Below are 13,158 nucleotides of genomic sequence, written 5' to 3' on the forward strand. Positions count from 1 at the left end.
TGATATTTTTCCCCCACCCTCGCATCTAATCAATTAACCTGTCAAGCCAGTTATTATAAGTCATCATAAGCAAGTCATGTCAAAGCCACCACATAAACATTTTAAATTCATCCAAGTCTCCCATGCCCACTCATAGTACTTTGTTCAGGCCCCCATCATTGCTCACCTAAAGTGGGACAAGAGTACCTAGTGCTGAGAGATTAGATTCTAAAGTTACCATCAGAGTCCCAAATCAAGAATAGGATTAAATGGGCTGGGCTCAGTGCTCATGCCTGTAATCCCAGCACTTTAGGAGGTCGAGGTGGGTGGATCACTTGAGGTCAGGAGTTGGAGACCAGTCTGGCCAACATGTTGAAACCCCGTCCCTACTAAAAATACAAGAATAGGATTAAATGAGAGGTGTGAGAACACATGGGCCTGGCACGGAGGAGGTGCTCAGTGAATATTTGCTGCATTTGAATCTGAAACCAGCCTCAAGTGACCCACCTGGATCTCATTTCCTAAAAGTTACGGAAGAGGAGTTCACAGTGAAACACTGGAATTGCGAATGCACCCTGCTGCGTGCCCTGCCCCAGACACTAGGTGCTGCAGGAAGACAAAGACTTGGCAGCATCCCCTAAAAGGCTGACAGTCTAGAGGGGGAGATAGGAACCCCTGTGCACAAAACAAGCATGCCTCAGGCGGTGTCTTCAATGGAAAGACCAGATGGAGAACAGAACAATTATCTGAGCAAATCAGGCAAGCCTGCTGTTGAGGAAAAGGCTGAAGAAAATTTGTCCTCCTGTTTCCTTTGAGAACCAAGGGGTTAGGGCAGCCAGAGGAAGCAAAAGCATTTCAGCTCTAGAAACAGAGTTCTGGTCTGTACTATATGATCTTAGGCAAATTATGAGGCTGCTTTTTTATCTCAGTGTCTTCATCCGTAAAATGGAGACAGAGTAATACCAACCTTGCACAAACCTACCTGCCTACTGGATTGAGTTGTGAGGTTGAATAGAACAATTACATATGGGGAAAACAGTTATTAAATGGGTGACCTAATAGCTAACATAGACAACGGACAATGTGCCTTCTAAGAATCTGCTCTGAAAGGAAATGTTTAGTCATCATAAAAAGCATCTGTAATGAACTTTATTTGTTTAATTTTATTTATTTCCCTATTTTTATTAAATAGAGTTGGGGTCTCGTTATGTTGCCCAGGATCGTATTGAACTCCTGGCCTCAAGTGGCTTCCTGCCTTGGCCTCCCAAAGTGCTGAAGTTACAGGCATGAGCCACTGCGCCCGGCCTACCTTATAAATTATAAAGTTCAGTAAAGGTTGGGCGCGGTGGCTCATGCCTGTAATTTCAGCACTTTGGGAGGCCGAGGGTGGATCACAAGGTCAGGAGTTCCAGACCAGCCTGGCCAAGACGGTGAAACCCCGTCTCTACTAAAAATACAAAAAAATTAGCTGGGCGTGGTGGCAGGCACCTATAATCCCAGCTACTCCGGAGGCTGAGGCAGAGAATTGCTTGAACCCAGGAGGCAGAGGTTGCAGTGAGCCAAGTTCGCACCACTGCACTCCAGCCTGGGCGACAGAGTGAGACTCCATCTCAAAAAAAAAAGAAAGAAATTATAAGGCAATTTCACGTGCATTTATTTTGTTTCTAAAACCCTGTCAGTATTATCATTTGCTCCTTTTACACTTAAGGATACTGAGATTTTGCTCCTTTTACACTTAAGGATACTGAGATTGAGAGAGCTTAACCAACCCATTGCAGTTCCCACTGTGAGGTCCAGATTTAAGCTCTCTGACTCCGTGGTTCTCACTCTTTCCCCTACACTGTGCTGCCTCCTATTAAAATCCTTATTACCAAAGCATTAATATTATTAACATAAATATTAATAATGTTTGTTATGTATGTTTCCCTTTGATCAAGGACACTAAAACCTCAAAATAGAAACTCTGAAAAAAAAAAGTCTGACCTGCTAGAATAGCAAGCTCACTTTCTCATATTAAGGGAAAGTAGCTGTCCCCATCTGATTTACATTTCATGCCATACAGCAGGAAATATTTAAGTTGACAAATAGGATATTTACAACTGCAACAGATACTTGGCAGTTAGTTTTTAACGATTGTTGCAATGTGATTTATTTGCTATTATAAAAGGGCATTACTGTGCGAATATGACTCCTGAAATTAGCTTTAGTTTAGCAAGGGGCCTTGACAGCTTGACCTCTTAATATCCTTATAATGACGCCATTTACATTCAATGCTTACTCAAGTCACTCACTGCTAGATTTGTTTGAGAGGAGTCCACTCTAGGGCAGATGTATTATGTATTTTAACACACAGAGTTGGTGAGCGGGGTAAATACAGGCCTTCTAAGAGGAAAAACTGTTTAATCAAGTCTTCATGAAAATGTGTTAGTTTCCAACTTCCTACAGTGAAAATGCATTATGCTAATTACAGCATACTCCAGAAATACTTCATGTTTTCTCCACAAGACATTTTCATGGCATGTCTTATATTAAACACAAACATGTTCTGATCCTCTGCAACTTTAGTTTTTAATTTCACTGGAGAACTGTTACATAGGATAAGGATTGGCTGGGCCAGAATCAGGGAATGGGAAGAAGGTAGACTTGGAGCCAGGTAGAATTAGATTCAGATCCCAACACCACCACTTCCTAACTCAGTGGATTTGGGTACCTCCCTGAACCTCAGTTTCTTCATCTGTGACATGGGGTTGTTATTTTTTAGGCTGCCACAGAGATCTGAGATATTTATGATTCACCCAGCTTCATAAAAACTGCAGGTACTTGATACATGGGACCAGTTGTGTTTTTGTTGCTTGTTTAAAGCTCAAAGGTCACCTTCATGATGCAGCCCTGATTTCATTAGACAAACCCAGTCTGTCCTTTCTTTCTGCTTCAATAGTACTTTGTTCCACCCCATTATTTTATCACATATAAAATTCTATTGTTTAATTGGATATGTATGTATCTGTCTTCACCTTCTTTTTTATTTTATTTTATTTTATTTTTTGAGACAGAGTCTCACTGCCACCCAGGCTGGACTGTAGTGGTGTGATCTCGGCTCGCTGAAACCTCTGCCTCCTGGGTTCAAGCGATTCTCGTGCCTCAGCCTCCCAAGTATCTGAGATTACAGGCGCACGCCACCTTGCCCAGCTAACTTTTGTATTTTTAGTAGAGATGACATTTCGCCATGTTGGCCAGGCTGGTCTCAGGTGATCCTCCCACCTCGGCCTCCCAAAGTACTGGGATTACAGGTATGAGCCACCGTGCCCAGCCTGTCTTCACCTTCTTGATGGCAGGGCCTATGCCTATTTACCTTTGACTCTCCAGTGACTAGGACGATGATATGCCTTGAACATTGAACTGAGGAGGATGCCAGGGGTGCTTCTGGATTCAGTGTGGGGATGGGGGATGACAAGGGCAATTAAGGTTGATCTGCCACAGGAGAGGGAAGAAGTAACACATGACCTACTTTTATCATTGCCAGTTTAGCACATAGTAGATGCTCAGTAAATATTTGTCAAACGAATTAGTGGACATTACTCAGTTACCTAGCAGTTGACATTAACTTATAACCAATGTCTATTTTTTAAAGCATTTTTATTTTTATTTTTATTGCATCATAATATTCTTCTAATAACACTGTGATACAGCTAGGATAAGGTGTTATCACCAATTGACAATTGAGAATACTGTGACATTGTAGGATTGGTAAAATAAGATTACCCTTCACTCTCATGAGAAAATGGGGGTAGACCTAAGACTTAGAGGCCAACCATTAGTTTCCCTTAAATATCATATTGAGGCTCCCAGAGGGGCTGTCACTGCTTTTTCCAAAATCAGGGCAAACTGCCCTTTCTCATATTCATCACTCTTTTCCCCTCTTTCTGCTCTACTGTAGTTCCCCACCCTGCAAAGCTTCAGTCTCATTTTCTCAGTAGAAAACCTGGCACTGACCACCTGCACTGACCTGCAGGCCATAGGCAGAAAAATCAAAGTCAACATGAGCTTTGCAAGACTCGGCATCTCTGTCAGATTGTCTTGGCCAAGTATTTCTGTAACTTCCCACAAAACCTTGAATCTTCTGATTAGAATCAGACTCCATCTCTCAGTTGAACAATGTACAAACAGAAGGAAAAACATCTACTCCATTAAGACACATGGTCACTGGTTTCACTTAGTCTGATGTAGTTTGGTCTGGTTAGGCAGAGGTGGGGCCTTCGCTGCTGTTTGCTGATTTCACCCTCACTTCTACGGCTCCTGTTTTAATCAGGTGTGGGCAACCGGCCTTAACCTCGCATATAGTGACCAGCTGGCCCTGACTCAACTCACCTTATACCTGACAAACGGCCATCTGGATTGCAGTTTGAGCACCCTGGAAGTGCCCCGCTTTGTTCCAAAGGAAAGGAAGAAAACCAAACGCATGAGTGCGCTGTCAATGCCGGTAAGCAAGAGGTGCTTCCTGAAGGTTCTCGGTGTTCAGCAACACCCACTGCCACTGCCTGAGCTCTGTCTAGGAGCCAGGATCTTTGAGTACAGGAAGAAGAAAGAGCCTAAGGCAAGTCACTGGACCTGTCTGAGCAGGGTCTGGAAATGCGAATGTGTTGGTCAGAGGAAAGGGAGAAGCCATTCCCGAATGAAGCTGCCATCTGTGGAAATGCGAAAGAGCATGGGGCTCTCCTCCCCTTTTTCTAGGCAGGTACACCTACACCCATTGCCTCAACTACAAGCTGTTTCACACAAAACCCATATTGTTCTAGCCCCACTCTCTTTTGTGAGCTTCAGATTCATGGGTCCAAAATTCTATAGAACATCTCTGCTTCGAATTCTCAGAGTCAAGCTATCCAAAACTGCATCACATTTGTCTTTCTTCCTCCTGTACTTCCTGTTAGTGGATCAGGCCAGAGACTGATAAGATAACCCCCAGCCCCACATCCAGTCAGCAAGCAGGGCGTGTTGAGTCTAGCTGCGAAAATGCCACTAACCTGACCCCTCCTCTCTCTCCACAAAGATAGTGTCTTAGTGTCAGCTTCTGCCATCTCACACCTGTATTCCTCCTAAGATTCCCTGTCCCTGCCTGTGCCCTCAGCCTAAACAGACACGGCAGCCAAGGTGGCAAGGTTTAAGCCAGTCTGAGCATGTTGTTCCCCTGTGTGTGATTTTGAATGGACTCCTGTGATCTTCAGGAAAATCCCACTTCCCAGCTTGGTTAAGGAGCCCCATCATGTTCCACCTCTTCCCACAGCTGCCGCCTCCCTTCTTATTGCTAGCTCCATCGGTGAGGGGGCTGGGGCCAGAGTCCTGGGGCTGGCTGCGGGTTACCAACCTCAGCACCCTGAGTAACAAAGGGCATAGCCCCATGGGGACAGTGGGCGCTTGGTTGAACAGGCTAGGTTGGTCATGGAGAGAGAGAACAAAGGCCAAGGGGACCAGATGCCCTTTGTGCAAGAGTGTATTGGGGACTCTCTGGCCACGGTGCTCTCACAGCTGCCAGAGGGTTTCTTTGGCCTTTCCTTACAACAGTGGGCTTCATACTTTTTTGCAAATGAAGCTCTACTTGAAATCCAAATATATCAAACAGATAAAAGAGGAACTCTAGTGATTAATGGGACCCAACATGAGTGTCCCAGAGATACCTTTTCCAAGCGGTCTCCTGCCTTTCTGTGAACCCCTTTGGGTCCAGTCTGGATTTGAATAACCTTTGACTCTTCCGAGGATCTCTGCAGTCACCATAAGGAGGGCACCTGATGTCTTGGGGGGCTCAGGCAGCCTTTTCCTTTCCCTCTTCTTCATCCAGTTGCCCAATCAGGTACCAGGAAGAACCTTGCTCACAAGAATCCCCTTGATCTCTTTCCTTAGTAAGAAGAGAAGCAGAGTTGAGCTGGAGAGGAGAAACAGACCTCTTTTAATTATGACCCAGGACCTTGCTAAGAGGCTTTCAGGTCCATCTCCACCTGTGGCCTCCATCCTCACCAAAGAGACCTGAGAGACCCTATGTTCAGTGCTAGAGGGAGAAACAGCAGTGACACTTGAGCCCTTCTGGCCAGTGAACCTAAGTCTATGCCATTTCTGCAAGAAGCTGGGGGTCAGGTGTGGTGGCTCACGCCTGTAATCCCAGCACTTCGGGAGGCCGAGGCGGGCAGATCATTTGAGCCTAGGAGTTCTAGACCAGCCTAGGCAACATGGCAAAACCCTGTCTCTACAAAAATACAAAAATTAGCCGGGCATGGTGGTGCATGCCTATAATCCTAGCTACTGGGAAGGCTGAGGCAGGAGGATCACTTGAGCCCTGGAGGTCGAGGCTGCAGTGAGTCATGATCGTGCCATTGTACTCCAGCCTAGTTGACAGAGTGAGACTCTGTCTCAAAAAATAAAAATAAAAATAAAGCTGGAAGCAGAGTGGTATTCAGCACAAGACTTCCAAAGACAATTGCAGCTTTGAAGTATGTTGCTTCAGAAGGCTATCAGCAGAAGTTGTGCTTTGAGTGAGAAGCACTCTTCCATTTTCCCCATGTTGCCTATAGGTTTCATTCCTAGCTATAGGCAACATTCTCCTGTGATCAAGTCTTAAACATTTTTAGGAAGTGCATGCACACAAAAGGGAGGCATTATGATCTTCAGTAAGGCCAATACCTCTTAAATCACTAGAGAAAAGCTATGCAGGTTTTCTGGTGTAGGAATAAATTGAAAGTGCTTTTCATTTTAGAAAGATATAAACAGATGTTCCCCCCCTTCTGCCACTATGCTTGGGTTGTGCACACACCCTCCTGTGCATGTGTACACATATGATCAGCGATTTTTTTAAAAAGAAGCATGTGCACATGCACACGCGGTACAACTCACAAGCAAATCGAAGCTTCCTGAACAAGTGTGAACAGACTATGATGCCGTCAAGTTTATGATCAGGCAGTTGACAGCCCCCTTTGAAGACTGAAGGAGAAGAAAATGCACAGATGAAACCACAATGATAATGAGAGCGCATTCAAAACTAATGCCTATAAAATGCTTCCAGTGTGGGCCCTTTTCTTTAATAATATGCTATATAGAAGGAAAGCAAACACCTTCCTGGGCTCTCAGAAGAGCTGTTGGCTCATCTCAGAAACAGGTGGGAGAACTGTCACTCAGACCCATTTAGACCAGGTGAATGGGTTTCTGATTCACTGACCTCCACAAAGAACCACTTGAAGGTGTAAACAAGGCCTGATAAATCCCAGACGTGCGTGTTTTAGAAATGAAAAGGAATCGCCTAACAGTGTTTTAACTTTCAATTAATGTTCTGTCCAAACCGGCATCAATCATTACCCTTTTCTGTCAGTTTTTCACTCTTCCTCGCTCTTTCTGGACCCTCCATACCATGGTTGGTGAGTGTCCAAAAGGGAACATCTTTGCAAACATCTTAACACAACCCAAGTCATTTATACACATTTTAGCAGCACATGATCTGTAATGAATGATTAAGTAAAACCTTTTGTGTTAAATTATGTTAATAATGATTCTGTCTCCTGTAATTTATTATAAATTCTCAAATGCTTCGGGTTTGATTTTGATAGAATGCAACAACAGCAGAGTTTATGTGATGACTTTATTTTTAGAACTCCTTCTTTGAAGGCACACATTTCCCTGCTACTGCTGCTACTGTAATTATGTACAAAACCAATCACTCATTAGAGTTAGGATACATTATCTTCTAGACAGATGAGGCTAAATAAGCAACACATTAATAATTCAGAGAGCAGTTCATTATGCATGTGGATGCCTGCTTCGTAACTGAAATAAGAACCTCATCAGCCTCTGCCAACCCTTAAACAATAGTTCTGTGTTATTGCAGCCACATTCAAGTTTACGCTTGTTAAACTGCTACTTGGATTATTTTATCAAACATTCATTTATTTGTGGTCCCTTACTGCCGAGAACAGATTTTGGAAGCTCCTTTTTTAAGTTAATGATTTGAGCAATGGGTGTTATTAATTCTCAGAATATTATAAACATGATTAATTTTCAGGCAGAGATTTATTACATAAGGATTTCAACTATGTCAACTGAAATGCATCACTGTCAAAACAAGTATCATGGCGAAAATAGAATATGTTCCACATTTCAAGTGCTGGTGCTCAGAACTAAATCAATTTAAATTGTGGCTGAAGCAAAATTATATTCTCCAGTGAAAAGGAGTATTTTGAGCTTCCTTTATTTAGCTTGAAGCATTCTTGTTAAATTGTGATTTAGAAAGGTAGTTTAATAAGACTAGACTTCTACCAAGAATATTTTGTCTTTTTTTTTTCTCCTGTTTTACTAGAAAAGGCTAACCTCTGAAATTCCCACCTATTCCAAATGTGGTCACTGGACATTTGGAGTGAAGAGTACTGGTCTGGGAGTTAGGGATCATGAGTTCTGATCTTCTCTTCTGGCCTCAGTTTCCTCATTTCTAAAATAAAGGAGGGCTACATGATCCCCAGGGTCACTTGGGGGATTTGATCTTACGGGGCCTACAGAAAGGGACTCTGCACCAAGCCTGGCCCAGGCAGCCTCATGTGTTGCGGATGGCTGAAGGAGGGGACATCTCCTGTACGGGGACACAGGAAGGGCCCATCCCCCTATACTACAGCCTTCGCTTAAAAGGTCTTTTTCTTGCAGGATCTTTTAGAAAGGAGTAATATTGTGACAGGTCATATCCTAAGTTCTCATCAGCCTTTACCTTAACCATCAGTTACTACTTTCAGCAAGAATCAACTAGAAGTAAATTCTGCAGATAGATACTTACCCAATGCCTATTTTGTGCCAGGCACTCTACTAAGCACAGAGGATATAAGGGTGAGTAGCAAAGCCCTCCAGTTTACCAAAGGACACAGAGCCTTTACTCCACCCCAAGTACTTTACTAAGTGCTTTCCATGAATCTTTTTGCAGTCCAATATATTAGGCAGGTGCTGTTATTATGCCCATTTTTAGATAGGAAGACAAGGTTAAGAGATGTTAAGCAATTTGTTAAAGGTCAGTAGGCAAGCAAGTAGGGAAGCCAAGATTTAACCTCGGCCTGTGTTTAACTGTGACACATTCCAACCTGCCTTGCATCAGCTGAGAATCAGTGATCCAGCCCCAGAGTGGAGCTTGTGCTCATCCCTAAAGAAGTCCCTTGTTGAGGCCATAGAGAAAGCTCTTCTTTGAAAAGAGGATGTATTTCCCTGTGTGACGAGGTTGTCTCCAGGAATATTGCCATTATCCATTGGCTTCTCGTCTGCTCTGAGCTCAGCCTCAGCTTCTGTGTCTCACACAGAAGCACTAAATGGACCGGATGTTCATAGAGGAGTCTTAGGGTTTTTTTGTTTGTTTGTTTGTTTTGAGACGGAGTCTCGCTCTGTCGCCCAGGCTGGAGTGCAGTGGCACGATCTTGGCTCACTGCAAGCTCCGCCTCACAGGTTCACGCCCAGGTTCATACTCCTGCCTCAGCCTCCCGAGTAGCTGGGACTACAGGCGCCCGCGACCATGCCCGGCTAATTTTTTTGTATTTTTAGTAGAGACGGGGTTTCACCATGTTGGCCAGGATGGTCTCGATCTCCTGACCTCATGATCCGCCCCCATCAGCCTCCCAAAGTGCTGGGATTACAGGCGTGAGCCACTGCGCCTGGCTGGAGTCTTAGATTTTAAAAAGAACATGTAACTGGACATGGTTTCCTATACATAGCACAGATTTCCAAGCAAATAACACAGAGCATGGAAAAGAGCATGTCACTTATACTATGAACCATCTAGAAAAGCTTGACTATGTTTTTTAAAAAATAAACAGTTCACACACTAAAAATATGCATGAAATATACATCTTCAACTCTTGTCTTCAAAATCAAGTTTAATGGGGTTCTCATTTAATTCTTTGAAATACATAATATATTCACATGGTTCAAGAGGCAAAAGGTGGAAACAGTCACACATGGACAAACCTCCTTTCCATTGATCAGTTCCCACCTCATCCTACAAAGGTAACCACCATTCTGTGTCTATATATCCTTTCAGAGCATCTTTTTACATATACAAGTAAATACACATACAGGTGATCCTTTTCCCCCTTTTATACCCAAAATGTAGCCTATAATACATACTGTTCTGAATCTCACTTTTTTCTTTGGAGAGCTTTCTCTAACACTTCATTAAAAATGTTCTCATTTCTTTTTTTTCAGATTCAGACACCTGAGCAGTATCATTTCTTTTTTACAGCAACATATTATTTCATTGCATGGATGTGCCATAATTTATGTACCCTTCCCCCATCGGTAGATTTTTGGGTTGTTTTCAGTTTTTTCATATTACAGTGCTGCAATGAATAACTTTGTGTATATATCATTTGGCACATTTAAGGTATATCTTAGAATACATACCATAAAGTGGAATTTTGGCTCAAAGGACATAACCATAAAAATTAAAATTTTTAATTTCAATAGATATTTCCAAATCATGATTTCTTTTTTGATCCTTATCAAACCTACATAAATTGTACAGCATCAGAAGAGACTAGTTTTTACAAGTCAACCTTTTAATAGAAAATAATGTTTTCTATTTGTATAATGCTTTATACTTTAACTATACATGAGCTTATTTGATCCCCATGATAACCCCAAGAAATCGATGTTAAGGATTATTATATACATTTTACAGAATAGGAAACTGAGGCTAAGCAAAGTTAAGTGAGCTGCCCAAGTCATAAAGGTGGTACATAGCAAAGCCCAGGTCTTCTGATTCAAGTCACCTTCTGATGAAAAGGTTTATTGGTTAGTTGGTCAGTTTTAATTTGAAATAATTGACCTTATCTTTGAAACTATTTAGTTTAATACGTGAAAATAATTGCTAACATTTATTGAGAGCTTACTGTGTGCCAGACACTAGTCCAAGGTCTTTACATTCTCATCTAATCCTCCTCTCAATACTCCTATGCTATTCACTTGTGCTATCAGGCTGGACATAAGACAATCCTAGGTGATTGATAGTTTCTTCCTGCAGAAACTGTGCAGTTGGCTAGGTCTTCTAAAAAGTAGTTGTATCTTGAAGTATTATTCTAATGCATTTATTTAGTACTTAATATGTGCCAGGACTTTCACCAAGCATCAGGAGACAAAGATAATTGACAAAGTCCCTATCCTTGAGGAGCTGAAAAGAAAGGCCATAGAGAGAGAGAGATGTTGCTATTAAAATAGATAACATACACATGGATAAATGCCATTTGAGTGACAGACCCTCAGCTTGCTGCCAGAGTTCTCAGGGGAAATGACCATGGACTGGCAGGGACAGGGAACACTTTAATGAAAACACAGAACTTTATCCTGCCTTAAAGACTAGAACAGTCACTAACTGGCGAGGAGGGGAGGACGTCCCCTAGCAGATGGGACAGAGTCCAAAGAAACCTGTGGTCTGCTAGGAAAAGGCAGTGAACCAGTCAGACTGGAGCACAGAACTGGGGAAGTGGGAAGCAGGAGAAGTAGTTGGAAGGGTGCACTGAGCAAGTTTGGGGAGGTCTACCCACCACACCAGGGTCTAGATTTCACCGTGAAGGCAAAAAGGCCTGAATATTTCTGAATAGGAGGATGACACAGACCAACCTGTGTTGGGGGAAATGATTAATCCGGTGATACTGTTCAGAATCCCAGGAGATGGGGGAAGAGTAGGGGAAAAAACAGCCTGGGAAGTTACATTTATTGTAGATCCAAAATCCTTTCAAAGGAATGACAACAAAAATAGTAGCTACCATTTATCAGGTTCCAGGCACTGCAGTAGGTGCTTATTTAATCATCAGAAGACAGAGAATTTCAATGATCTGTTCAAGATCACATACACAGTAAGTGGCCTTGTCAGGTTTTGAACTTCTTTCTCACTCCATATAACCTTTCCACTGCAGAATTCTGCTTGTATCCTCACCTCTGACTCTCCAGGCAATAAAGGTCTGGACTAGGATGGTGATGGTTATGGAAAAGAAGGTTGGGAGACATGTACCAAATATCCTGGCTCTTCCTTCAGATTCTTTATGCATCACAAACCCGTCTGGGAGGAAGGGGAGTTGCACTCTGCATCTGTAGTGAAGAAGAAACCTCAGGGTAGCCTGCCCTTACATGTTGTCTAGTAATCATGTACTACTGGACAGTAAGCTCTTCTGCTGTGCTTTGGAGCCAAGATACATAGTATTGCTAGATTGTGCTACCACATGCCTGCCTGCCTACCTCTCTTGCTGGCTGGGGTCTGGTCTTGGTTTTTCTTGTTTATATACTATGGCAGCATCAGACAAGTTTAGAAGACAAAAATAACCTTGGAATTATCTTGTGAATTCATGGCAATTACCATGCAATTACATGCTCAGTAACCACAATGGAATTCGAGAGTGTTTACAGTTCACTTCCATGTGCAAAAGCCCATGCTTCTGGGCTTTTCAGTGTGAAGGTGAGAGCATGGCCAGCCCAGTATGGCAGAGCGAGCAGGCCTTGTGGCCATGCCCTTCCAGACAGACTAGCTAGCTGGGCCAGAACTTCTCCAAGCCAGTTCTTTTTACCCCACCAATTATTCCTGCTTAGTCCACCAGAGCCATACTGTCCTCCAGCAGGCAAGGCCCAGAGCAACTGCCCTGAGTTGTCCTTCTCTAAGGATGGTGTGACTGTCCCCTGTGCCATGTAATAATCACCTGCTTTTGCCCCAAAGCATTTATCAATGGGCAGTGTCTTTCTTAAATTACATACTTTGAAGAGTCTCTTAAGTCAGAGGGAAGAGCTATCCACCTAATCTATTTCATGTATTCATTCTCTTTTATTTAATAAACACCAAGTGCCTGTTCTGTTCTGGTATCATGCCCAAACTGGAGATTCAGAAACCAAACAGCGCCTGCCCTCAGAAAACTCCCAGTCATGGAGGGCAGATGACCAAGGGAACAACTCATGATAGGTCAGGGTGACAGAGTACAGTAGTGAGGCATATGAGGATCAAATCAATTTTCTGTTGTTAGAAAAATCCCAATGGCTACAAATGGGACGCTACAAGTGGGGTAAACAACTCAAGATGTATTAGCCTGTGGGGGCCTAACTCGTCTGTAGATGTGGACTCCACTTGCATTTAGGATGAGCAGCCTTAACTGGTGGCACTGATGATGTGACCTTCGGACACAGGACTTGATGTAA

The 13,158-nt window shown here is 43.0% G+C and overlaps 1 protein-coding gene and 1 long non-coding RNA gene across 29 annotated transcripts in view; one reads left to right on the forward strand and one right to left on the reverse strand.

The window, feature by feature from the left end:
- IQCH (IQ motif containing H) overlaps window positions 1-13,158 on the forward strand; it is a 249,328-nt gene that overhangs the window by 203,792 nt on the left and 32,378 nt on the right. For 21 of the 28 annotated variants that reach the window (XR_008621111.2, XR_008621113.2, XR_008621115.2 and 18 more), the window contains one exon: window positions 4,289-4,459. The exons of the other annotated variants lie outside the window; for them this stretch is intronic. Coding sequence is in view for 15 of the 21 variants with exons in the window: in XM_034939000.3 (XP_034794891.1) it covers window positions 4,289-4,459 (171 nt within the window). In the remaining 6 variants the exon portion in view is untranslated. The remainder of the gene's footprint in view (window positions 1-4,288; window positions 4,460-13,158) is intronic. 28 annotated transcript variants of the gene reach the window in all.
- Window positions 1-13,158, reverse strand: part of LOC129393985 (uncharacterized) — a 116,802-nt gene that overhangs the window by 57,127 nt on the left and 46,517 nt on the right. The gene's annotated exons all lie outside the window — the stretch shown is intronic.

This window comes from Pan paniscus, chromosome 16 (assembly GCF_029289425.2).
Source record: "Pan paniscus chromosome 16, NHGRI_mPanPan1-v2.0_pri, whole genome shotgun sequence".
In the NCBI taxonomy this organism is placed as follows: Eukaryota; Metazoa; Chordata; class Mammalia; order Primates; family Hominidae; genus Pan; species Pan paniscus.